The sequence below is a fragment of the Hemiscyllium ocellatum genome, chromosome 36, assembly GCF_020745735.1.
Source record: "Hemiscyllium ocellatum isolate sHemOce1 chromosome 36, sHemOce1.pat.X.cur, whole genome shotgun sequence".
Classification (NCBI taxonomy): domain Eukaryota; kingdom Metazoa; phylum Chordata; class Chondrichthyes; order Orectolobiformes; family Hemiscylliidae; genus Hemiscyllium; species Hemiscyllium ocellatum.
Window position 1 is genome coordinate 35,891,456 of NC_083436.1, and position 26,415 is coordinate 35,917,870.

At 41.5% G+C, this 26,415-nt stretch overlaps 1 protein-coding gene across 3 annotated transcripts in view; it reads left to right on the forward strand.

Moving 5' to 3' along the window:
• tbck (TBC1 domain containing kinase) overlaps positions 1-26,415 on the forward strand; it is a 201,835-nt gene that overhangs the window by 101,278 nt on the left and 74,142 nt on the right. For all 3 annotated transcript variants that reach the window (XM_060851292.1, XM_060851294.1, XM_060851293.1), the window contains 3 exons: positions 3,589-3,625; positions 4,338-4,499; positions 15,604-15,779. In XM_060851292.1, the coding sequence (XP_060707275.1) occupies positions 3,589-3,625; positions 4,338-4,499; positions 15,604-15,779 (375 nt within the window). The remainder of the gene's footprint in view (positions 1-3,588; positions 3,626-4,337; positions 4,500-15,603; positions 15,780-26,415) is intronic.

Here is a 26,415-nt window from a genome sequence, read left to right on the forward strand (position 1 = left end):
TTACCAGCAATGGTGGTGGAAGCAGAGTCATTGGGGACATTTAAGCGACTGCTGAACATGCACATGGATAGCAGTGAGTTGAGGGGTCCGTAGGTTGTTACTATATTCTACATTAGGATTAAATCTCGGCACAACATCATGGGCCAAAGGGCCTGTTTTGTGCTGTACTTTTCAATGTTCTAATACTGCGAGGCCTGGACAGGGTGGACGTGGAGAAGATGTTTCCACTAGTAACAGAGACAAGGACTTGAGGCCACAACTTCCAAGTGAATGGACAACTCTTAAACACCGAGATGAGGAGGAATTTCTTCAGCTAGAGGGTGGTGAATCTGTGGAGCTCATTGCTGCAGAAGACTGTTGAGGCCAAATCATAGAGTGAATTTAAGTCAGAGAGAGAGAGAGAGGTTATTGATTATAAATAGGATTGAAAGTTAGAGGAGGAAGGCAGGACAATGGGGTTGTGAAACTTTTCAGCCATGATCGAATGGTGGAGCAAACCAGATGGGCTGAATGGGCTAATTCCAATTATATATCTTATGGTCTTATGATTGAAATGGGCATAAAACCTTAGGAAAAAATAATGAATGTGAAGAATTTCACTGTGTGAAAGACTAGGCAGCTTCCTGATGCATATGATACCGGCAGGCTGTGCTTCTTTACAGTCTGTATAAAAGAACGTGTTTTCCTATTGGAGCCAGCCCTTCATGCGGATATGGTTAAAGGAGCCCACCAAATAACACAGCAGAACTAAATCGAAGGCAGTCACTCCTGACTCTTGAATTGTTAGCTGTAGATCGAACTTGGCATATGCCTGTGTTCAGACGTTTGAAGGCATTGCTTGTTTCAATTAATCATCTTGTTTGGTTACCAAAACATATGAAGCATTCCACATAACAGATTGCTTTTCAAGTGCAGTGACTTCTTATATAGGGAACTGTAGCAGCTATTGCGTGCCAGCAAGCCCCCACATATGGTGGACATGAGAAACTTTCTCGCAGCAGTTTCTGGCAGGAAATAATTTAGATTGGCCGAGAATTCTGTAATCGCGTTTATATTGTGCAATGCTGAGACCATTACTGCAGATGGTAAACCAGGCGACATATAGGGTCCAGCAGCTTCCTTGAAAATCCAGACTCTTAGAGGAAATGCAGATGAGAGAAAGAAAATATTTTACATTTATGTAACACGTCTTACGTCCTCAGCAGATCCCAAATTGCAGCAGGACCTTGATCAGCTGGGGAAGTGGGCTGAGAAATGGCAAATGGAGTTTAATATAGATAAATGTGAGATCTTGCATTTTGGAAAGTCAAATCAAGGGAGGAGTTTCATGGTGAATTGTTAGGGCCTTAAGGGGTCTAGTGGAACAGAGGGACCTAGGAGTTCAGGTGCAGGGTTCTCTGAAAGTGGAGTCACAGGTAGACAGGGCAGTGAAGAAGGATTTTGGCACACTATCCTTTATCAGTCAGGGCGTTGAGTATAGACACTGAGAAGTTATGTTGTAGTTGTACACTATGTTGGTGAACTGCACGTGGAGTATTGTGTTCAGTTTTGGTCACCTTGCTATAGGAAGAATGTTATTAAATTGGAAAGAGCGCAGAAGAAATTTGCAAACATGTTCCCAGGACTCAACGGTCTGAGTTATAGGGAGAGGTTGGACAAGCTGGGACTTTTTACTTTAGAGCATAGGAGACTGACGGGGGATCTTATAGAAGTGTACAAGATCGAGAGAGGCATGGATAGGGTGAATGTAGTCGGTCCTTATCCCAGAGTTGGGGATCAAGGACTAAAGAGCATCAGTTTAAGGTTAGAGGAGAAAGAATAAAAGGGAATCTGAGGGGCAACTTTTTTAAACAGAGGGTAGTATGCATGTGGAATGAGCTGCCAGCGGAAGTGGTTGAAGTGGGTACATTAACAACATTTAAGAGGCATTTGGACAAACGCATGGATAGGAAAGTTTAGAAGGATATGGACCAAGTGCAGGGAATTGTGGTTAGTGTTGGTGGACATTTTGGTCAGCATTGACCAGTTTGGGCCAGCCAAAGTACAACGGGATCTGGGAGTGCTAGTCGCAGGTTCTCTAAAGGTAAACATGCAGGTTGAGTCCGTGATTAAGAAAGCGAATGCAATGTTGTCACTTATCTCAAGAAGGTTGGAATATAAAAGCACCGTTGTGCTACTGAGACTTTATAAAGCTCTGGTTAGGCCCCATTTGGAGTACTGTGTCCAGTTTTGGTCCCCACACCTCAGGAAGGACATACTGGCACTGGAGCGTGTCCAGCGGAGCTTCACATGGATGATCCCTGGAATGGTTGGTCTAACATACAAGGAACGGCTGAGGATCCTGGGATTGTATTCATTGGAGTTTAGAAGATTGAGGGGAGACTTAATAGAGACGTACAAGATAATACATGGCTTGGAAAGGGTGGACGCTAGGAAATTTTTTCCGTTAAGCGAGGAGACTAGGATCCGTGGACACAGCCTTAAAGTTAGAGGGGGTCAATTCAGGACAGAAATGTGGAGACATTTCTTCAGCCAGAGAGTGGTGGGCCTGTGGAATTCATTGCCGCAGAGTGCAGTGGAGGCCGGGATGCTAAATGTCTTCAAGACAGAGATTGATAGATTCTTGATGTCTCGAGGAATTAAGGGCTACAGGGACAATGCTGGTAAGTGGAGTTGAAATGCCCATCAGCCATGATTGAATGGCGGAGTGGACTCGATGGGCCGAATGGCCTTACTTCCACTCCTATGTCTTATGGTCTGTGCTGTGGGACTTTATGACTCCAATTGCACAGCCACTGACTTATATCAGCATCTGCACAAATGCAATATCCACTATGGGTTTGCCAAGATCCCAGAGACAGAAATGTAATTAAACAGTTGAACAATTGTTGATAACATTAGATTAGATTACCTACAGTATGGAAACAGGCCATCTGGCCCATTTCATTTACACCAACTCTCAGAAGAGCAACCCACTCCCCTACATTTGTCTCCAACTAATGCACTTTAAACTAGGGGCAATTTAGCATGTCCAATTCAGCTCGCCTGCACATCTTGGACTGTAGGAGGAAACCAGAGCACCTGGAGGAAACCCAAGCAGACGCTGGGAGAATGTGCAAACTCCACACAGACAGTTGCCCGGGGCAGGAATTGAACTCATGTCCCTGGCACTGTGAGGCAGCAGTGCTAACCACTGAGCCACTGTGCTATGCGAGAAATGTTGGCTAGCAGATCAGAAAACCTTCGGCTCCTCTATGTAGTGCTAGGATCCTAGTGCTTAGGATCTTTTTATGGCAGGTAGGATTTAATGCCTTATCTAAAGGACAGCACTTCCAACAATGCAGCACCTTCTCTATGTTACCCTGAAGCAACAATCCAGATACGTGCTTAAGAAGGGCTTGACTCGATGGTATCTCCAGTTTGAAAGTTTGATGGTGACCGGATCTAAGCTTCCTTAGAAGTGGCTATTTTAAAATTGTATTCTTTGCTGATTAAAATCAGGAGCTCAACATTATTAATTAATCACTCTGCCTGTGCAATAGATAATTCCTCTATGCCCTAAGAGTGTTTTTTGTTTGTACTTTTTAGCTTTATGCCATTCCATGGTTTCTCACAATGTTTACACGTGAGTAATACTCATTTTTATCTGTCAAAATTTGGTGGAGAAATCCTTGAAAATGTTTGTGTTAATTAACATAAATATATATAATGTCAGGGCAGAAATCTCAACTCATTGATGTGTCTAACATGCACACTCATTACAAAATGAGACCATAATGTACCTCTTCTTAATAAATTTGAGTTAAACAGAATGAGAATCCAACATATAATTTTGCTCGCAACATTTAAATAATTTATAGGAAATAATTGCATGAGAAGAATTTTGATGGATATGCTGTGCATAGCTTTTTGACAAGAAATGGTGCCAACTAACACTTAAACTGATGTGAACTTCTGTTGTGATGGATTTGTTTTGATGATGTTTCTGACTCGTGGTTTTAGATCATCAGTCAAGTGCGTTCCTATTTTCAGTTGAAATTTACAACAGAATACCAAATTGCTAAACCACAACCACTTATGTTATCTGGGAGAGAGACAAATTTTCAAACTCCTAAACAAGTCATAAAAGTAAAGCCTAACCAACAAAAATAAAAGTATTTTAAAAAATTATTTTTTTTTTGAAAATCAAAAAACAATTTTGTGTCATGTATGAATAGAACAATTATTTAAAACAACTTTTGTCAAATTTTGCATCATGAGAGAAATTCAATCCTGCTTCCTCACTAAATATATGCCTTGGTTGCTGAATCTGTCCATTTTTGTGACTGTATTTACAGATGTGTTTCCACTGCACAAGATCTTCCACTTATGGGACACATTACTCTTGGGCAATTCCTCATTCCCATTCTGTATTGGGGTAGCTATTCTGCAGCAGTTGCGAGACAGACTGCTGTCCAATGGATTCAATGAATGCATTCTACTGTTTTCAGACTTACCAGGTAAGAACATGGAGTGAACAGTCTCTCAGAAAAGCTGTTCAACGAACACTGTACTGTCAGGTACTGAATTTCATCGCGTTTTCAGTTTTAATGTGGCACCAGTGACTTCAATTTTATTGATTTACTATGTCTAGGCATCCAAACTATACATATATATGTATATTATATGTTTTAATGGCTTTGTAAATTCAGTAGCGTTTTTAATTTATTTGCATTGTTATAGATGGACAATGCAAGGTCATTGAAGCAATTTGTAACTCTAGTACAGCAGACTTTGTTTTAACTGTCGCTACTCTATGACTCTATTGATAAAACAGCAAAAAATATATACCTCAAGTATCAGAAGTTTACTGTATTATCATAATCTCCGTGATGTCCAAGTAGTCAGTTGAGATTGCAAGTGAGAAGCTCTCTGCTAGTAATTTGTTTTTGTTTAAAGCAAAGTTGCATCACTACTTGAGTGATTTTTGCTGTAAATAAAGTAACGCAGTGATGTGCACACCCCTTCCATCATGTTTCTATCACTCTGTGTGTGTTTTTACATTTATTGTGTAGACCTCTTGATAATCAGAATATTTGATCAACTGGCAGACTCACGGTCCCATAGGTGCCAGTTAAGAAAACGTTTCGTGTATTATACTTTGTGTGTTGTTAAATCTGGTACAGTTTGTAATTGTAGGGCATTCATGCTAAGAAGAAACATTCACCTCAACCAATTTAATTTTCATTATTAAGTGTGTACAAGTAACATGGTTCCAATGCTTTTAATTCTGTCCTGTACTATAATGTTCTTCACCCCAACCGTGCCTGTCATGATCTTATACCCTTCTATAAGATCCCCTGTCAGTCTCCTACGCTCTAAAGAAAGAGGTCAGTGCTCATCTGACCTCTCCGTATAACTCAGACCATGGAGTCCTGGTAACATCCTTGTAAATTTCTTCTGCGCTCTTTCCAGTTTAATAACATCCTTCCTAAAGCAAGATGACCAAAACTGAACACAATACTCCACATGCAGCTTCACCAACATAGTGTACAACTGCAACATAACTTCCCAGTGTCTATACTAAATGCCCTGACTGATGAAGGCCAGTGTGCCAAAAAACTTCTTCACTGCCTTGTCTACCTGTGACTCCACTTTCAAAGAACCGTGCACCTGAACTTCAAGGTCCCTCTGTTCCACTACACTCCTTAAATCCCTACCATTCACCATGAGACTCCCACCTTAACTTGACTTTCCGAAATGCAAGATCTCACATTTGTCTATATTAAACTCCGTTTGCCATTTCTCGGCCCATGTCCCCAGCTGATCAAGGTTTTGCTGCACTTTCTGATAACCTTCATCACTGTCCACATTACCGCCTATTTTAGTGTCATCTGCAAATTTAATAGTCATGCATTGTACGTTCTCATTCAAATGATTGATACAGATAATAAACAGCAACAGGCCTAGTGCCAACCCCTGAGGCATTCCACTAGTCACAAGCCTTCAGTCCGACAAGCATCCTTCCACTACCATCCTCTGCTTCTTACCATCAAGCCAATTATGTAGTATTTTCTAAACCCTGGGCCTCTTCACTTCAAATTGCACTTTCCAGGAGCAAACTTGCTCTTCTAGCAATGTTGAGCTTGTAATTGGAAGCACACCGTGACAGGGAGTACTGTACCTCAGGACTAACGACATATGCTCCTGATAACTGCAGGTTACACACTAGGATTTGTTCAGCTTCCGTTGCACATCTTGAATGGCTGCTGGTATTCTTCCTAAACAGCTTTTATTATTCCATCACAAGCTGCAAGTCAGATTTATTCCAAGAACAAATGGAAAAATAAGCCAACAATTAGGCAGCCATAATTTTACTAACTTCAAAACACTATATAGGACAAACAGGAAGACAGCTAACAATCCGCATCCATGAACATCAGCTAGCCACAAAACGACACGACCAGCTATCCCTAGTAGCCATACACTCAGACAACCAGCAACATGAATTTGACTGGGAAAACACCACTATCATAGGACAAGCCAGACAGAGAACAGCCAGAGAATTCCTAGAAGCATGGCATTCATCCCCAAACTCCATTAACAGACACATTGACCTGGACACCATATACAAACCACTACAGCTGAAACTGACACCCGGAAGCGGCAAGAACAAACCAATATAAATACCAGAAGAAACATCAAAGCAGCGCTTCACACAAGGCTCCAATAGCACTGATGATGTTCCCTAGCCAGGGAACGAAACGTTTGCAGCAAAAACTTCCAGCTCGGCGAGCAGAACCACAACAACGGATACCCGAGCTACAAATCTTCAATCAGATTTTATTTACTAACTTCACCTTGTTATGAAAACCAAACTAGTCAAATTCTTAGAATCACTTTTAAGAATTCTTTGCATGAGCAGATGAAAACATGAATTTAAATGTGAGATCAGCTTCTGAATCCAGAATTTGACTCCAGTTTGATGGCATGAGACCAGGACTAGTACAAGTGACATGACGAAATGGACAAGACTAACTGTTTCTGATGTATTTTTGATGTCATAAAATATCCCACAATATGCACAAAAGCATTGTTGAAGAAATGTGATAGCAATCCATGTAGATCGATATTAGGAGAGGTGATCACAAGTCAGAGAGAGGTTTTAATTAGTGCCTTAAAGGAGGAAAGAGGGGGATAAATTCAAGAGTTTGGGACCTGAGCATCTGATGGCATAGCCATCAATAGGTGGAGTCGTGAAACCCGGGAGCACCTAAGAGACCAGAACTGGAGAAACCAGAGGTTTCTGAAGGCTGTAGGACCAGACAAGGTTGCAGCGATATGAATGAGTGAAGCCACAGAGGGAATGGAAACTAGGATGAAAATTTTAAAATCCAGTCCATGCAGACACGAGTCAACAAACTCGGACATGATGGTGAATGGGACTTAGTATAAGCAAGGACACAGGGGTAGCAGAACTTTGGATAAGCTGAAGATTACAGAGAAAGTAAGCAGGAAGGCTGTTCTGGAGTGTATAAGAACAACTTGCAGTGTGATGCTAATTACCAACAATTCAATTTCCTGACAGAGCTGTCAAGTAAACCAGAACAAAGGTCTAGTGGAGAGAAATGACCTTGTGTCCTGTTAATGAACATTTGTATTTCACATGTTTCAGGCCCAGTGTCTCAGTCCTGAAGAAGGGTCACTAGACTCAGAATTTCAACTGGTTTCTCTCCACAGATGCTGCCAGACCTGCTGAGTTTCTCCAGCAATTTCTGTTTCTGTTTCAGATCCTCAGCATCCACAGTTCTTTTGTTTTATTTTAGTCTGTATTTCATGTTCATCTAGCCTCATTTGCTAAATAAATCTTAACTTTCAGTGATTCAGCCATTACAGCACAGTGTATTAGGCTCTACCTTTCCTTTGCAAAATCACAGTTAAAGTCTTACAAAAAATAACAAACAGAAAATTGTAGTGCCTTTCCCTGCTACAGAATCAGGTCGAACAGGGAGGACTTGACATTTTAAGACACAGCTTTTTCACCTGCACCAAGAAAGCACAAGGTATCAGTCTAGAGATGTGCAGGTTCAGTGGATTCGCCATGCTAAATTGCCCATTGTATCCGGAGATGTGCAGACTAGGTGGATTAGCCATGGGATATGTTGGGTTACAGGAATAAGGTGGGGGAGGGGTCTGGGTGGGATGCTGTTCAGAGGGGTGGTGTGAATTTGATGGGTCAAATAGTCTACTTCTACACTGTTGAGATTCTATGATTCAATCTCATGTTATCTCACGTCATTAGTTTTTAGCAAGGGAACATTTTAGGGACAGGAGTTTATTACTTGGGAGCCATGTCAAAGGATGGGAAAGGTGGACCCCTTTCTCCTTAAAGTTAAAAATGGATGAAGATAACTGTCGGTCTAACCTGATTTTTGAGATGCTCCTTAAGATTGTTTGTAATATTGGAATAAATGACCACGCACTAAAGAAGACTTAGGTTAGTTAATTGCAGACAGCGTGTATAAGTCTGGATAATTGTGTAGGGTACATTGAGACAATAACAATGAATTATTGAAGGAGAGTTGGATGCATTTTGTGTATTTTCAAATGGATTTTGTTCAAGTGCCTCATTCGAGGCTACGTAATGCAAATGAGGCTCATTGTGGTAAAGCAATATGGGTAGAGAATTAGGAAAGAACAGAGAGCAGAACATAATGTTGTAGATATTTCTTAGACTGTAACAATCCAGCCCTTAAATAACTGCACAGAATGTGGTTTTCAGGACTATCAAGGAAGAGGTGAACTTCTACTATGAATTTAGACTTAAGAAGGAAAGGTTTATGAATTCACAAGGAAGAAATAAAAGATGTTATAGGAGAAAGTGAGGACTGCAGATGCTGGAGATCAGAGCTGAAAATGTGTTGCTGGAAAAGCACAGCAGGTCAGGCAGCATCCAAGGAGCAGGAGAGTCGACGTTTCGGGCATGAGCCTTTCTTCAGGAAGGGCTGAAGAAGAGCTCATGCCCGAAACGTCGACTCTCCTGTTCCTTGGATGCTGCCTGACCTGCTTTTCCAGCAACACATTTTCAGAAATAAAAGATGGTCAATCAATAACTTGGCCCATTTATATAAAAACAATTGAAGAATTCTATGCAAAAGGCGTTTTTGAAATAAAGGAAGTAACTGCATGCACACATCACTCTTCATTACCATCTGAAATCTTAAATCGATTTGTAATCAACAGTGTACTTTGAATATGCAACTTCAGAAAAGTGGCAGCCAATTTACATACAGCTAATGCCCACAGCCAGGTGATAATGACCAGTGATTTAACTTTATAACATTGAGTATGAGATGAGCATTGGCAAGGGCACCAAGGATATCTCCCCTGTGCTATACCTGTTTGCAATAGTGGTAAGGGATCTTTAATATTCAAGAAGAGGCTAAACCCATTTCTGCTGTTCCCTATGGCTCAATAGACTAAGCAACTGACGGAGTTGTGAATTCAGAGAGTGATATAGTGGGCTGTTCAACTCATTGTGCTATTGGAAGAGCTATCCAATTAATCCCACTTATGTCCCTCTGAATTTCTTTTCCTTCATCCCTTTTAATTTCAGGGAGTGCATTCCAGATCACATCCAGAAGAATTTACTTAAGGATGCTATCAGTGATGGCAAAATGAAGATACGCTTTTAAAAGAATCTTAATTATGTTAATGGTGAATATTGGATGTAATTACATTGTGAAGTGTTTTTGAATGGTTTGAGTTCATCACAAGGATTTCAGATTATTCCAATGGTGATTGTATAACTCTTTTTGCAGAGATGCGTTGTATAGTTTTAATATTTTTGGTTTTGAAAAGCACACTTTCTGTGCCACACTCTATATCAGAACCTTGTTCGGTACAGTTCCATTGCTCAGAATGCTTAACTGCAGGCCCTGTACCTGTACCACATGGACTGCAGAGGATCAAGAAAGCAACTCCCCGTGCCACCTTAATGGCATTTGGGGATGGGGAAATAATTGTCGATCTAGCCAGTGATGCCCACACTCCATGAATAAATAGAGTCACAGAAATGTCCAGCACAGATATGGACCCTTTGGTCCAACTCTTCCATGACAGCCAGATATCCTGTTCCCTCAAGAGTTCTCCCACAAGCTGCTCTGAGAAAAAAAACCTTGTGGACGTTCCATAGACAACTTTTCTTGGGATCGGCGACCAACCTGATAGTCCCAGTCCACCTGCAGATTGAAATAGCTAGTCCCATTTGCCAGCACTTGGGCCCATATCCCTCTTAAATCCTTCCTATTCATGTTCCCATCCAGATGCCTTTTAAATTATGCAATTGTACCAGCCTCCACCACTTCCTCTGGCAGTTCATTTCAAACACACTCCACCCTCTGTGTGAAAAAGTTGTCCCTTGGGTCCCTTTTAAATCTTTCCCCTCTCATTCTAAACCTATGCGTTCTAGTTTTGGTCTCCCCCATCCCCTGGGACAAAAGACCTTATCTGTGCTCTCATGATTTTATAAAAGTCTGTAAGGTCACCTCCTTAGCCTCTGATCCTCCTGAGAATTAAAGAGAACTCACTCACTTGGTAAATTTCCTGGTCATTTCACTGACATTGCCTTGGAGTACAGATGATCAAAAGTCTAAATTCTTCGTGGAATCATGAACAAACTGATGGTACAATTGGACTGACCAGCTTTTAGAACATGGCATTTGAATACTTACAGATTGGCAATAACACTGCACAAACACCACTATTTACCAACTTGCGTTTCTTGTTTGTCATAAACATATTTGGCCTTTTTATTCCTGAATCATTCCACAAATGAATGATATATACCATGTTTCAAACAGGATGGTGTATAAAAGTAGGGAGATTTTGTTAAAACTACACAAATCTGGGAATACTGTGAACAGTTTTCACTTCCTTATCTAAAGAAAGATCACTGGCATTGGAGGCATTTCAGACAGGTCCTCAAGACTAATACCACACATGGAGGGACTGTCTTATGAAGAGAAGTTGAGTAGATTAGGCCTGTACTTCTTGGAATAAAGAATGAGATACAACCTTATTGAAACATACAAGATTCCTAGGGAACTTGACAAGATAAATGTGAAGAGGTTGTTTCCCTGTGAGGGACAGTCTGGGACGAGATGGCACAATCTCAGATCACAGGGGTCACACATTTAAAACAGTAATAAGGAGGAATATCTTCTCGAGAAGGTTGTGAATCTGTGGAATTCTGGATATTGCGTATATTGAGATAGACAGATTTTTAGTTAATAAGGGAATGAGGATTACAGGCAAAAGGCAAGAAAATTGTCTTGAGGATCATCAGATCAGCCAAGCTCTCGTTGAACGGTAGAGGAGACTCGATGGCCTACTTCTGATACTCAGTCTTGTGTTCTTGAATCTCCAATGTAGTGCCTTAACAAAGCAAGGAGAATGCAGATTATGCAACAAGTGTTTTGTGAGTGAATTGAGATCAATCTCCACAGACAATTGCAGCATAATAAATGCATTATGCATCATCTATAAGTTAGTGAGAGAAGGACCAATGAGCTCTTTCCAATCACCAATCTATTGATGTGCAAAAACAACAAAATCGTGTTAATCTGCTTCAGACCTTTCATTTGGTCATCAATTCAATTCATATCCCAATTGAGACCAATAGAAAATAGCCTTGAAAGACTGTTACTTAAACAGCATTTACTTTAAAACTCAGAAACAGGTCTCTTGTGCTACAGTTATTAACCGTACCTCTGGGTCAGCCACCCTAGACTCAAGTCCCACCTGCTGCAGAGTAATAACATCTGTCAACACGTTCAATGGAAAATCTCTAATATTCCAGGACATGGTCCAGTAGATTCTAATAGCTTTTTGGACAATTTGTCACAAGATTCTGTAGATTTACCTGTTTGTCACGAAATTGATGTGAACTTGGACTCTGAGGCAAGGATGTTGCTGGTCCAAATGAAAAGCTGAAAACAGAGCCATCAGAAAAAAGGGAGTGAGAAATGGCGTGCGTGTGTGTGTCATATTTTATAGGAGCCCTGTCTAAGCACCCGCTTATTGCCGGACAGTATATTTCTCAGGAAAGAATCCGCAGAAGCTGGAAACATGATTTGATGTGATTGAAGTGGTCGCACCAGAAGCCAAGTGTTAATTGTGATGGATGTGTACAACAAGAAGAGGTGTAGATATCTGTTGTGCAAGGTTCACTCAGTGGCTTATATTGTAGATGGAGTAATATCAAATTATTAACTCTAACCCTTGTTTACCAAGATGAACCGCAACTGTATTATTCCCTTCACTGTAATGGAGATAGATCAGTGAAATCTGCATTACTGATACAGTGGTATCCGCACAGTATTTTAAATCCCTGCTTCAGGCGATAGTTGGATGCAGCTGCTTAGGTGAATGTTCTGGTAACTCTTTAGGGCAAGTGAAGAGGCTGTTAGATAAGGGATCAAACAGAGGAAGCAATGTCTTCTCCCATACACTCTCCAGAGCACTGTTTTACAGCTTTGAACACAAGTACATCAGCAGCCCCCAGGCAAGGACATAGAAGTTTGCATTGTTTAAGCCTCCCATGTGATTACACAACCTTTATCTCTCATTTCGGAAGCACTGCTAAGAATCTGTACTGTCCCCAGTAAGTTCCAAAGCACAGTCTTGGAGCTGAGTCTTACGGATGAGGGAAGATCCCAGAATCCGTTGTGAATTGGCTGTCAACTTGGGCCACTGCAATTGGATTCTGGGCTAGGGAGGGAACATAAATCTCTCCATGTTCCTGCCTGTGTTTGCTGTGCAGCCTTCCAATTGCAAAGTGCTTCTGCAGATGAATGCACAGGATTAATCTCGACTATCGCCTATGAGCATTGACTTTCCACAGAAACCATAAACAGGAAAGCCATTGGGACAAAATAGCGAAAGGTAACTGGTGTTTCTGGAACTGTATCCCAGGATCTGGAAGAAAGAAAACCCAGAAAAGAAGAGAGAAATAAATACTGATGTATTTCCAAAGACTTTTCAAGAAACATCAATGTTCAATTGATTTATGTAGCTCACGCGATAAAGGAAATATACATTCATACACTCAGAAATGTGTACTCCTCAAAGGTGAGTTTGTTTGCAGTTTACTTGGTCTCTGAGTTCAATATCATTATAACGTAGCCAGTACAGTAATACATTCTGATTCCTCCTCTGTGAGTAAGTTTGAGGAATGGAGCATCAGTTTGTGTTCTGTATAGATTATTTGTGTGTTGGGGTATCATGTTGGCAACTGACTGAAGATTTTAACCTACTGCGAATCCTCTTACAAGGATGCCTTCCTTGAAGAAGCTCTCTTCCTCCCTCTACAAGGATTTCAGTGAGTCTCTCTCTCACTGCACCCCCCAGGTCATCTCCTCTGCACAGAAGCTCTTCAGCCACGTTCTCAAACAGACTCGCTACCACAGCCACATCTCCTTGCTCAGCACCTGCCTACGGAACCGACTGATCCCACACGGACTATGAACTCAGATTTCTCCAGTTTCCTCATTTCCCCTCCCCCCACCTTGTCTCAGTCGGTTCCCTCAACTCAGCACCGCCTTCCTAACCTGCAATCTTCTTCCTAACCTCTCCGCCCCCACCCCACTCCGGCCTATCACCCTCACCTTGACCTCCTTCCACCTATCACATCTCCATCGCCCCTCCCCCAAGTCCCTCCTCCCTACCTTTTATCTTAGCCTGCTTGGCACACTCTCCTCATTCCTGATGAAGGGCTTATGCCCGAAACGTCGAATTTCCTGTTCCTTGGATGCTGCCTAACCTGCTGTGCTTTAACCAGCAACACATTTTCAACTGCCTGTAATTTTGTTGTTTATTTAGAAAGCTTACCAATAACCCAGCATTGCTTGTGCCTTGAGTTAAACTCTATCTTTGTGTCACTTCATTGACTCTTTGGATGTGTTCTTGCCAAATCCATTGTTCTGATAACACACAGACCTTCTTGATACTTAATTCTGTTTTTTAACTTATAAATCGTAGTACGGTAACACAATTTACACATTTCATTCCATTTTATTATTGACCAAAGATTTATTAGTAATGTGACAAAGCCAGCTTTATCAGTATTGGCAGAGGTACAAGAGTGGGGAGCGTAACATAATCGCACCTGTAGCTCCCTTCTGATGTGGCTCCCAGCCAAAGTCTGTCACTTTGTGAACATACTCAGGCAATTTCTTGTGTATGCTTGGCCCCTGAAGCATAGTCCTGGAGTATGACTAATGCTGTTTCACTCAAAGCAGAAATTCCTTTGTGCAATAAGTTATGTTTTTCACTTGTGGCTACATGATGTGGCTGTTTTCATTTCATGATTCATCTTACTATGGCAGCAATGCTTCAAGGGATTTAAAAGCCACAATTATTTATTCGCAAGTAAATATTTATTTACCTTTTGAGCTTTTTTTTAAAAAGACTAATTTCCTGCACGTTGAAAATGTTGATTGGAGAATGTACGCTGGCTGAGCTACACTTCTTCAGTGATTAGTTTGTTTATTTAGCAATATATAAATATGATTCCAGATTTGGGGGCGGCACGGTGCCACAGTGGTTAGCACTGCTGCCTCACAGCGCCAGGGACCTGGGTTCAATTCCCGCCTCAGGTGACTGACTGTGTGGAGTTTGCACATTCTCCCCGTGTCTGCGTGGGTTTCCTCCGGGTGCTCCGGTTTCCTCCCACTGTCCAAAGATGTGCGGGTCAGGTGAATTGGCCATGCTAAATTGCCCGTAGTGTTAGGTAAGGGGTATATGTAGGGGTATCGGTGGGTTGCGCTTCGGCGGGTCGGTGTGGACTTGTTGGGCCGAAGGGCCTGTTTCCACACTGTAAGTAATCTAATCTAATATGTCCAGGAGACAGTAAGGACTGCAGATGCTCAAAGTCAGAGTCAATAGAAATGGAGCTGGAAGAGAACTGCAGGTCACAAAGCATCCAGGGACAGGAAAGTTAACGTTTCAGGCTGAGTCCTGCATTGGTTTCTTGGCAGTTTGCTGTTTTCCCCATAAATATACTTTATTCATAAAATTGGATTGCATTACAGAATATTCACAATTTGCAAAAAATTCAACCTGTCGCCATTCTACATGCTCCACACAATACTTAGTTATGTACAAAATGCGTTGCACTTCAGGTCTACATCTTGAGGACAAAACATTTCTAGTGGAAATTATGGTGCAAAAGATATAATTTATTTTCTTTGTACACCATGTTTCATTCTCAGCTGCCTCAATGCATTTTTGATATTCGTAATTCTTTGTTCTACACGGAGTTCTCCAACAATCAGCATGTCTTATTTTGTTTACTTACAGCATATTCTGTAGCTTGCTCATACAAATGCAAAGATTGTCAGAGAGAAAGGAAGGCAATGGGTGCAAGAAAGGGAGAAACATGTGTTTGTAGTGAGCTTAGAAGAGATCAGTGACTGAATCACCACTGTTTGTTCTCTAAAGTAGTCATGAGTGTGGCTTCAGTGAGACCAGCAGATGGCTGGGTTCAGTTGACCGAACTGGCATGTTGAATGGTCTGGCTTTTGTGTGCATCATTACTATTTGATGTCTTTGTTGGTTTTTCAGAAATCGACATTGAACGTTGTGTGCGAGAATCTATCAATCTTTTCTGCTGGACACCAAAAAGTGCTACATATAGACAGCACGCCCAACCACCTAAGCCTATATCTGATGGCAATGGAGTGTCCCGGCCATCATCCTACTATTCTGCAGACTATCAGGACTTGCCCAAGACTGATCTCGTGAGTATATCCGGGACATCATTTTCAATGACAGGGTGCATATGTGTCAACTTTAGAAATCTAGGGTCAAATTCCAGGCTGTCAACTTTTCCAATAAAAATGAAGTCTTCCCACTTTAAGTAAATTACTAATAGTTTTATTTATGCCAATTTGTCTGCATTGCATATTTTTAGTATATTTTCGTCTTTATTGAAGGCTATGACAAGTGCAGAGAATAGGTTAGGACTGATTATCAGATGCAAGGTTAAATGTGATGTATAAACTAAACCTTCTTAGCATAGCAACGTTCTGTATGTATAATCAGTTTTTTTAACAACCTCTCTTCTTCTTGCTGAACTTCAATGAACAAAGTCCATTCAAAGCAGAATTAGCAGTCAGATAACAGAGATTTTGTTTGAATTTTTTCTCGAGCATTTGTATACATATTTTGGTCTACTGTAATCACTGGTTCAGCTGCAGAAAGTTTGTAATCCTGGCGATATTGATACCAATTTAATAGCTAGTCAGTAATCTTTACTGTGTAGCAAGTGGAATGCATCTTATGCATTGTTAGCTATTCAGTATTGTTGTACTTATAACCACAGAGGCTGGGAGAGCAGAAGCTATTTGACACAGCATGTCTGTGCTAGCTCATTGTCAAAACAATGCAAGGCAGCTCTAGTGTTTCCTTATAGTTCTGTGTGGAACACTGGAGAAGAAAAAGGAAAAGATTCTTTGGCAAAAAGAATAAAAGCATAGACTACTTTCTAAACAGTAAGAAAATTCGTAAAGCCAAAGAACAAAGGGATCTGGGAGTGCTAGTCGAGGATTCTCTAAAGATAAACATGCAGGTTGAGTCCATGATTAAGAAAGTGAATGCAATGTTGTCATTTATCTCAAGAGGGTTGGAATATAAAAGCACCGTTGTGCTACTGAGACTTTATAAAGCTCTGGTTAGGCCCCATTTGGAGTACTGTGTCCAGTTTTGGTCCCCACACCTCAGGAAGGACATACTGGCACTGGAACGTGTCCAGCGGAGATTCACACGGATGATCCCTGGAATGGTTGGTCTAACATACGATGAACAGCTGAGGATCCTGGGATTGTATTCATTGGAGTTTAGAGGATTAAGGGGAGAATTAATAGAAACTTACAAGATAATACATGGCTTGGAAAGGGTGGACGCTAGGAAATTTTTTCCATTAGGCGAGGAGACTAGGAACCGTGGACACAGCCTTAAAATTAGTGGGGATCAATTCAGAACAGAGACATGGAGACATTTCTTCAGCCAGGGAGTGGTGGCCCTGTGAAATTCACTGCTGCAGAGTGCAGTGGAGGCCGGGACGTTAAATGTCTTCAAGGCAGAGATTGATAGATTCTTGATGTCTCAAGGAATTAAGGGCTACGGGGAGAATGCGGGTAAGTGGAGTTGAAATGCCCATCAGCCATGATTTAATGGCGGAGTGGACTCGATGGGCCAAATGGCCTTACTTCCACTCCTATGCCTTATGGTCTTATTCCATTTAGACAGGAAAAGTCCCCTCTATCTTGTTTTTCTACTCAGCAGCATGGTGGCTCAGTGGTTAGCACTATAGTCTCACAGCGCCACGGACTTTCTTTCTATCTGTCCTATCAATTGTTTTAATCATTTTTAACTACCTCAGTTGGATTCAGCAATGCCTGTGATGATATAATGATGCTTGGTGAAAATATAATACTGGTGCGTTACCAGATTGGAGCAGTTTATGTTAGCCACTCCCAAGTTGAGACATGGAAGATGTTAGAAGCTGCAAAGCAAAGTGTACAAGATAAGATCAAGGCTTTGCAGACTGTTGTGGAGACAATTTGCCAGGTGTTATCAGATCTTAAAGTCTAGCTCAGTGCAAAATTCGGAAACAGCATAACCTTGAAGCTGTTGACAACAGAGCTGTTTATTCTCACCAGTCACATTCAGCTCAATTGAATCACTTAACTTTTATGTTGGTCAGCTATTGTAGATTGCATTAGGAAACAGTGATTCTTATGCAAAAATAAAATTAGTCATCATTTGGTTCACGTTCATTGGATTGAATTTAATATTTTTGTCCTGCAGTTCCACTAATTTGATGGAAGCCTGTTTTAAAGTGCTTTTTTATGATTAAAGAGACAATGTTGTCAAAAGTAGAAAACTTCCTGTCAACCTAATGAGCACTGTATCAGTGTTTGCAGTGACAATAAAATCTACCTTCAGTCATAATTAAAAATAAATTTTGTTTCTGAATTAGTATGGCAAACATTTTCCATTGGGGTTGAGCTGAGTTTTCAATGCAGGCTGTTACACCACCTTTTGAAGTTCCCCAGTACGTGGGGCATATTGCTGAATGTACATTGCACTACTTCTGGCCTGTCATCAGTTAGAACCTTTTCCTCTTAAAAAGTTATATTTTTTTCTGTCATCGACCTTACTCATGATTTTAAAAAGGTAAGTGGAGTGTTTAAGTCAGATGGAATCTCTGTGAAGGATTTCTATACGTACCTAATATTGCTGGTTAGCAGAATTCTTAAAAGTGTACAGAAGGAAGGACTTTTGCAGCATAGTTGTGTTGTCCCTGCCTTTGGTGCTTAAGGCTTGGGTTTGAGTCTTATATGCCTTAGGAAGTGTCAATACACATCTGAATAGTTGATTAAAAATGTCTATTGTACAGAAGGAAGCCATTTGGCCTATAGTGTCTGATCAAGACTTTGAAAGAGGTGTCATTCAGCCTTAGTCCTCTGCTATTTTCTTGATCTCAGGAACATAAATTTCATATGAAGTTTAATTGTCTTCCTAGCTGATGCAAAATTTGATAGAGGGATGTGGCTTTACTGTTTTAAACACTGTTTTAAACACTGTTTTTACTCTGTCCATTACTTGAGGCAGATTTGGTTACTGACCAAATTCTCTTTACCTATCAAATGCAACAGAATGGAAGAATCAGTGGCTTTGTTGTCTCTAGGTACATGACCTTCCTGGCATTAGAATTGCATGATTGATTTCAAAACAGTCCATTGAGATTGCATTTGGAAAAGAAAACAAACTAAGTTTCAACCTGAGACTCAATTGCTTTTCTTTGTGTATTTCCAAAGACACCAGTTTGTAAACATTGTTATGATCATCTCTTTGAGCCAATGCTTTGAGGGTTTTTTTTAATTCATTCACAGGATTTGAGCAATCCTGTCAAGGCCAGTGTTTGTTACTCATCCCTAATTTCCAATGAGAAACTGAATCTGAGCCACAGCTGCCTTCACAACCCAGCAGTTCCCTAAGGCACCTTTAGGGGCCAGTACAGAGTCAACTGCATGGAGGAGGGTTTGGAGTCACACATCGGTTTGGTTAGGTGGGGATGGCAAATTGCCTTTCCAAAAAGGCATGGAGCGAAGCAGGTGGGGTTTTTGTAGCAATCCAGGAATTACACAGTCACTATTACTGCCATTGGCTGCTTATTCCAAATTTAGGTGATTCGCTGAAAAAAAATACCAATTAGTCCATTTGGTAACCAATTGGCACTTTCCTCTCCGACTGTATAAATTGTATATTCTGTTTCTTTTGCTATTCTTGTGAATTGTCCTGATGAGTGCAAAATTGAAAGCTTCAAATAGATGTGTCTTTTTCAGCCAATGCAGTGCAAGTTCTGTTTGACCAAGTTAACTCACTGAACTCAGATTCCCCAGCTGGATTTGAATTCATGTGTCGTGATTTATAGTCCTGATCTTTAACTCCCTGTTTCAACAATATAACCACAATGCTGTTGTTTCTGATCTACCTGCAGGGACAGGACGAGGTGTTTCTGTGCTCAGCAAGTCCAATGCAAAATTGCAGCAGTAAATTTAAGTTCTTCAAAAATGCATTTAATCCGAACCAACCTTTTCAGTTCCACTGAATTGTCCTAGATTATTTAGGAAATAATAATTAATTTGTTATAAACGGAGTTTAACATGATACCATGTTATAGTCCAACAGATTTACTTGATTAGATTCCCTACAGTGTGGAAACAGGCCCTTCGGCCCAACAAGTCCACACCAACCCTCTGAAGAGTAACCCACCCAGACCCACTACCCTGCATTTACCCCTGACTGATGCACCTAACACCATCCGATAAAGGTGCAGCGCCCCGAAAGCCAGCACCTCCAACCAAACCTGCTAGACCACAACCGGTGCCGCATCTCCTTTTAACTATAGGCAGTTTAGCATGGCCAATTCACCTGATGTGCACATCTTTGGATTGTGGGAGGAAACCGGAGCACCCGGGGGAAAACCGCACAGACACGGGGAGAATGTGCAAACTCCACACAGACAGTCACCTGAGGCAGGAATCAAACCTGGGTCCCTGATGCTGTGAGGTAGCAGTGCTAACCACTGAGACCCTGCTAAAGGAGCAGCGCTCTGAAAGCTTGTACATCCAAACAAACCTGTTCGACTACAACCTGGTGTTGTGTGATTTTTAACTTTGTCCACCCCAGTCCAGCACTGCTACCTCCATATTATACTATAAATCGCTGTGAGCCACGCCAATTATAAAAAGCCCACTCCTCAAGGGAGCTGCTGGAGTTTCCATTTGAGGAACAGTTAGCTCATTTGACTGGACTGCTGGATTGCAATGCAGAGTGACACCAACAGCAGGGTCTCTATTCCCTCAGTGGGGGAGATCTTCCCTACGTCACCCCTTCCCCTGAGGCAAGGTGACCCGTGGGATGTACTCACCACCAATGAGAGAGCAGAATCTGGTCATTTGTGATAATAGTGACTTTCACTTCACTTCATTAAAAATGTGCTTTTCTTTTACATTTCTTAGAATACTTATGTTATAAAAAAAGGTGTTTGGTTTGTAAAGGGCTATCAAAGACAGGAGATCACATAATAACTCCTTAGGACTACACTCGAGCTAATGTTATGACCAAAAATGATGATTGGGTTTCTCAAAATTCCACAGTATAGAGTCATCAAGATGTACAGCATGCAGTATTCCAAAAGTGGCCTAACCAATGTCCTGTGCAACTGTAACATGACCACCCAATTCCTAAACTCAATGTGCTGACCAATAAAGGCAAGCATATTAAACACCTTATTCACTATCCTGTCTACCTGACACTCCACTTTCAAGGAACAATGAACCTGCACTCCAAGGTCTCTTTATTCAGCAACACTCCCCAGGACCTTCCCATTAAGTGTATAAGTGCTGCCTTGATTTGCCTTTCCAAAATGCAACACCTCACATTAATCTAAATTAAACTCCATCTGCCACTTCTCGGCCCATTGGCCCATCTGGTCAAGATCCCGTTGTAATCTGAGGTACTTTGCTTGCTGCTGAGAATATCACTCTGTTCACCCTTTCCCACCTCGGAATTTAGCTCCTGCCACAGCTAGCTGGCTAGTGCTGTAGTATTGGAGGTTTCAGTGATGGTTAGGCATTTGCAATGCTTTGGATGCTCTGACAGTTTTCAAACCATAAGCAACAGGGTAGAAACCCTGCCACTAGGTAAGCTTGAACTGAAGAACCTTTCTTCGTATTCTTTGGTGGTATGAGTGTTTCCATAACCACCTCTCTTTTCCTCACTGCCCACATTGATGTAATGTTGTATAGTTGTGGAAATGTACTTTTAATGAACAATCTCATGGTAGTGGAATGTTGCCTGGTGAGGTGTCAATGAGCTTCACATCTAAGCTCCCAGCTACCATAGACTGTGATTCAGACTGCTTTCATTCTCTCATTCCCCTCATCAGGGATTGTAAGTGTATAGTCTAAAGTGCCTTACTCTAAATCACTGCTTCTCTTTATAATAGTCACTTGTAATGTGCTGTGGAATTTATGAGACGCTCATAAACCAAGTAGAAGTGATCAGTAAATGTTTTGCTTTTTAACCCATGTTTGTTCAGATGTTGTTCCTCATCTTTGGTACCAGTGTTAGTATTTCACACACAGCAATCACAGGCACTAGGTACAGACTAAAGTTCTCTCTACCTTTGCCAGATTGATGAGTTAATAGAACTCGCATTTCAGAAGAAGTGCAGTTAATGCATCAATGCAAACTTGTCTACTTAACTACGAAGAGGGTTAATATGTAATAATTCCCAGTTTACGGGGTGGCTGGTTATCAGGTCAGGATTGTCAGCAACTCCTCATTACATTGTCGGGCACTTGCATTTTCTCCATTTGTGCTGGATTTGTCAGTGTGGGAAAAGGTCTGCCATCCGGCCTACCCATAGCAGGCCCACACAGAACATAAGAAAGCAAACTTGGCCAAACTATACCAGAAACACCCAGAATGCCTCAGCAGTGACCAAACAGGCTGACTAGTGAAACCAGACAGAACAAAAGTCACTCTCAGACAAGGGAATACACTTCCCAAAACACGCTAACAATACCCGGTCAACACAATTGTCCCAAAGCCCTGAGGGCAGTCTCCTACCACAGCAATACCAAAGCCACACAAAGGACAGGTCGGACAGAGAGGCACCAACGGACCTCACTCCCAGCACAGGAACAATGGAAGCACCTTACTGTTTCAAAAGAGACATTCTCACCTACTGGCAAAGAGAGCTGGAATCTCCTGATTCCATCAAGAATTCATTGATACTGTCAGGATGTTACATCTCATCGACAATCAGGACATTCTTCCAATAACTTTTTTTTAATCATCATCATTTTGTAACTGGATTACTTAATTTCCAAATACATTGTATCTTTCCCCATTTTAATTATTCTTATTGTACAAGATTCCTATAAAACCTGGCTTGAGGAAAGGAATTCTCGGCTACCTGGACAGACTGACTGAGCTGTTTCAGCTTAGTCAATTTCTGTTCTGCGATATTGCCGCACTAATAAACTGTTTGTTAATTTCACTTCGAAGTGTGCTTTGTGATCTCTAATTTATTAGTCTAATTTCTCTGACAGTTAGTTAACTGTAGAAACAAGCGTACCACCCCCATGACACACCTCTCCTTAACTGTATGAAACATTAAAAGGTGGCCAGGATTTTAACTGTTTTTACTGTCTCAGTGATATTTAAGGTATTATTAAAGTTGTAATATACCTGAAGTCACTTCCCTTTCCATACCAAAAACCTTTTTTCACTGTGCCAAATGCACCGCCTTTTAAAGTGAGCAAGTGCCACAGTGCCTGCCATGTAACTTTTAATAATTTCTTATTAAAAGTGTCCTTTGCGAAGCCTGGGCTTTTCCATTCATTTTTGTTATATGCAGCAGAATTGAACTGAAGGACTGTAGTAGGTTTCAGGTCACTGAGGTTCTGGGTTTAATAAAAGTGTGTGGCTTAAATTTTTAATTCCTGAGCCTCTCCTTGGTGGGTTTTTCTGCTCAAGGGACCTGAGCTCAGTTTATGTTAGGATAAACATGTTTCCCTTCGGGTTTGGTATTAAACTGAGCTGCTGCTTTCCTGTCTTGGCGGCCTGATAAAGATCTTGCACCAAATGTGGTGGTAATCACAATCCTGAGAGTGTGACATGCTATCCCCAGGAGAGAGCTCCAGCCACGAGCCTGTCGGGTTTCATTCTTTTGATTAAAATGCAATAAAATCTTGACTTGTATCTTTGTGTCTCACTTTTTAAAAAAACAAACACACTTTATATCTGAACATATGAACTGATTGACCAGAGGACCTTGCAGAGGTCTCAGATGGGAAAGGTAATAATGGAGGCAGAAGCAGGCTAATTAATTTAAAAGCAGTTCTGAAACCTCTTTGTCAGCCTCCCTGCACCAGCCTGTCTCCTCCCCCACTTCCATTGAAGCCAAGTGTTCCACTCAAGGCACTAACTATGATGTTATTTAGCTTCTCCATAGACTTCTCATTACCACTTATTATTTTGTGCTCTGTGCTGCTTGTGATAAAACGTTGAATTCTATAAGCTTTTGTTATGTCGCCTTAGCAACCTGAATTCTTCCTCTGTTGTCCTATAAATCTCTTTCTTGTTCCATATCACTGAAGCTTCCATTCTGTGTTTGATTACTACCATTCTTTTTAATTAAGTACATCCTGTAACAGCTTCCAATTATTGATGTGCTCAATGAACACAGTTATGCTGTAATTATGTAAAGTCCTGCTCAGATCACACCATGTGTAATGTGAGCAATTCTGGGCACTGCACTTTTGGAAGGATATTTGGACTTTGTGGAGGTACAGCATAGTTCTTAATAAAGAATATTTGAGAGAGTTCTCGAGTTTTGACCCCATGGCAATGAAGGAGGGGTGGTTTAGTTGCAAGTAAGAACGGTGTGTGGATTGGAGGGGAATGTGAAGTTCGAGGGGAATGTGAAGTTCTAGGTGGGAGAGGTCATAGACTTGAAAGGTGCTGTCAAAAGAGTCTGTAGTGCATCTTGTAGATTGTATACCTCGCTGCCACTGTGCATCAATGCTGGAAAGGATGGATGGGGTGTGATCAAGCTAGCAGCTTTGTCCTGGATCATATTGTTTTCTTGCATATTGTTGGAGCTGCATCCATCCAGGCAAGTGGAGAGTTTTCCAACACTCACCTGGCTTGAGTCTTAGGTGATGGTCAGGCAGTCAGGTGACAGGATGAGAGTTACTTGCTACAAATTTCCCAGCCTACCTGCTTTTGCAGCCAATTTTTCTATATAGCAAGTCCAGTTCTGCTTCCAGTCAGAGGTAACCCCTGTTAACAGTGGGAGATTAAGCAAGTGGTCATGCCACTGAATGCCAAGGGATGGTTAAATTGTCACTTGTTGGCACTCGTGCAGTATGAATGTTACTTGCCCCTGATTATCCCAAGATTGGATATTGTCCAAATCTTGCTGCATTTGAACATGAGCTGCTTCAGTATCTGAAGAGTTGGGGGGATGGTGCTGAACAGTGTGCAACCATCAGCAAGCCATCCTCATTGCTGTCATTACGATGAACGGAAGGGAAGATATTTCTTCACTGGAGAAGGTTGAGCCAAGGAAACAACTTTATTCATTTAAAATGAATTAATCTGGAGAGACTGGCTGCTTTGTGCCGGACTTGTGAGCTCTATCTCTCCACCTCAGAGGCTCCCTGCCTTCATTCCTGATGAAGGGCATTTGCCCGAAACTTTGATTTTCCTGCTCCTCGGATGCTGCCTGACCTGCTGTGCTTTTCCAGCACCACTCTAATCTTGTTAGCTGTTTTGCTGTTTGTGTGTCAGTCTGTTCCCTTTGTGAAACTTGATGCCACCATCAGCATCTCCCCACCCAAGGCCTGGGTTGGGCCCTAACCACCTGCTGCCCAAAATGCTCAACTTGAAATCCACCAAAATATAAAATCTAGCATGGCCTCACTTCCCTAAGCTGATGGTTTTGAGAGAGTGTACCTGTATTTTAATGTTGCTTTTGCTGCCATGTTGTTTCATATTATAAAGTGTGTTTCCAAATAAACTGAATTGGGAATTTGTTTTATTGTTATAGAGAGTTAAAGGCACATGTATTTCTCTAAGTGGATTATAAATAAATATCTACATTGTGACTAGAACCTTCCTCTACAAACCAATGACATAGTTGTCTGATCCTTCACTGACACTAACTGTACATGTGCTCACTGTGAAGGGAAATAGTTTTAGTGCAGCTGGTGCTTGTGAAAAGAATGCTGTACAAGTTCCGAACAACTTAATGAAACAAAGAAAGCAAGAGATCTTTTGGCCAGAATGTTTTTATGTTTTCTTTCTTTCGCAGAGACCATGCTGCATTGAGTTTGAAAATCATTTGGATTCATTATTCTTCCCTATTTTTCTCCATACTGTCAAATGAGGTTAAGGATGGAAATGATTTAAAAGAAAATTTCTGAAGACCTTTGTACTCCATGGATACTACCTTGGGGATCAGGAGTGTGGGGGATCTCACCCTCCAGGTGGGATGACCTTGCCTTATGGGACGACAAAGTAATCAAGCCATCTGGACAGAGATTGAGGCAGTCGGGTGGCTGGTATTTGTTTCCATGGGACTATCCTTACCTTGAAGATAGGGATGGATGTGGTATGCCTTGATCTTGCTTCCGGAGGGCTAGTTCCAACTTTCCAGGGTTGCTGGACCAAATCTGTGACAGAGACACCAGCAGCAGAACATCCGGGGGAGTGGCAGCTGAGGAAAGAGGCAAGAGGTGACTCTTAACTGGTGCAGACAATATGAGCTGTTGCTCTTCAGGTGAAGAGAACTACAGCAGCACTTTGAGAAGAGGAGGCAAAGCTCGACACAGCTGGAGGAGGAGTTGCCTGAGCCCTAAAACATTGGAGACAGCAAAGAGGCCAGTGCACCCCCAGCCACAAAGTGAAGAGGCCAGTTCACTCCAACTCCAGGAGCAACAGCATCCCTGAACTAATGGAAAGGACATTGTTAGCAGATAGCAGTTCATGCCTTGCCCCTTGCAAGAACAAGCCTGAATTGAACTGTCCTAATAGAACAGACGATAATGGTTTCATCATCCTAAGGAGGTTGTGTTCCAATGTATTAGCAGTCCTTGTCCTTCTAGATGGTAGTGATTGTAGATTTGGAAGTTGCTGTCTAAGGAGCCTTGGTAAATTTCTGCAATGCACCTCGTGGATGGTACACACTCCTGGTACTGATGTTGTTAGAGGGAGTGAACATGGATGTGATGCCTTTCAAGCCGGCTGCTTTGTTCTGGATGTGTCGAACTTCTTGAGAGTTGTTGGAGC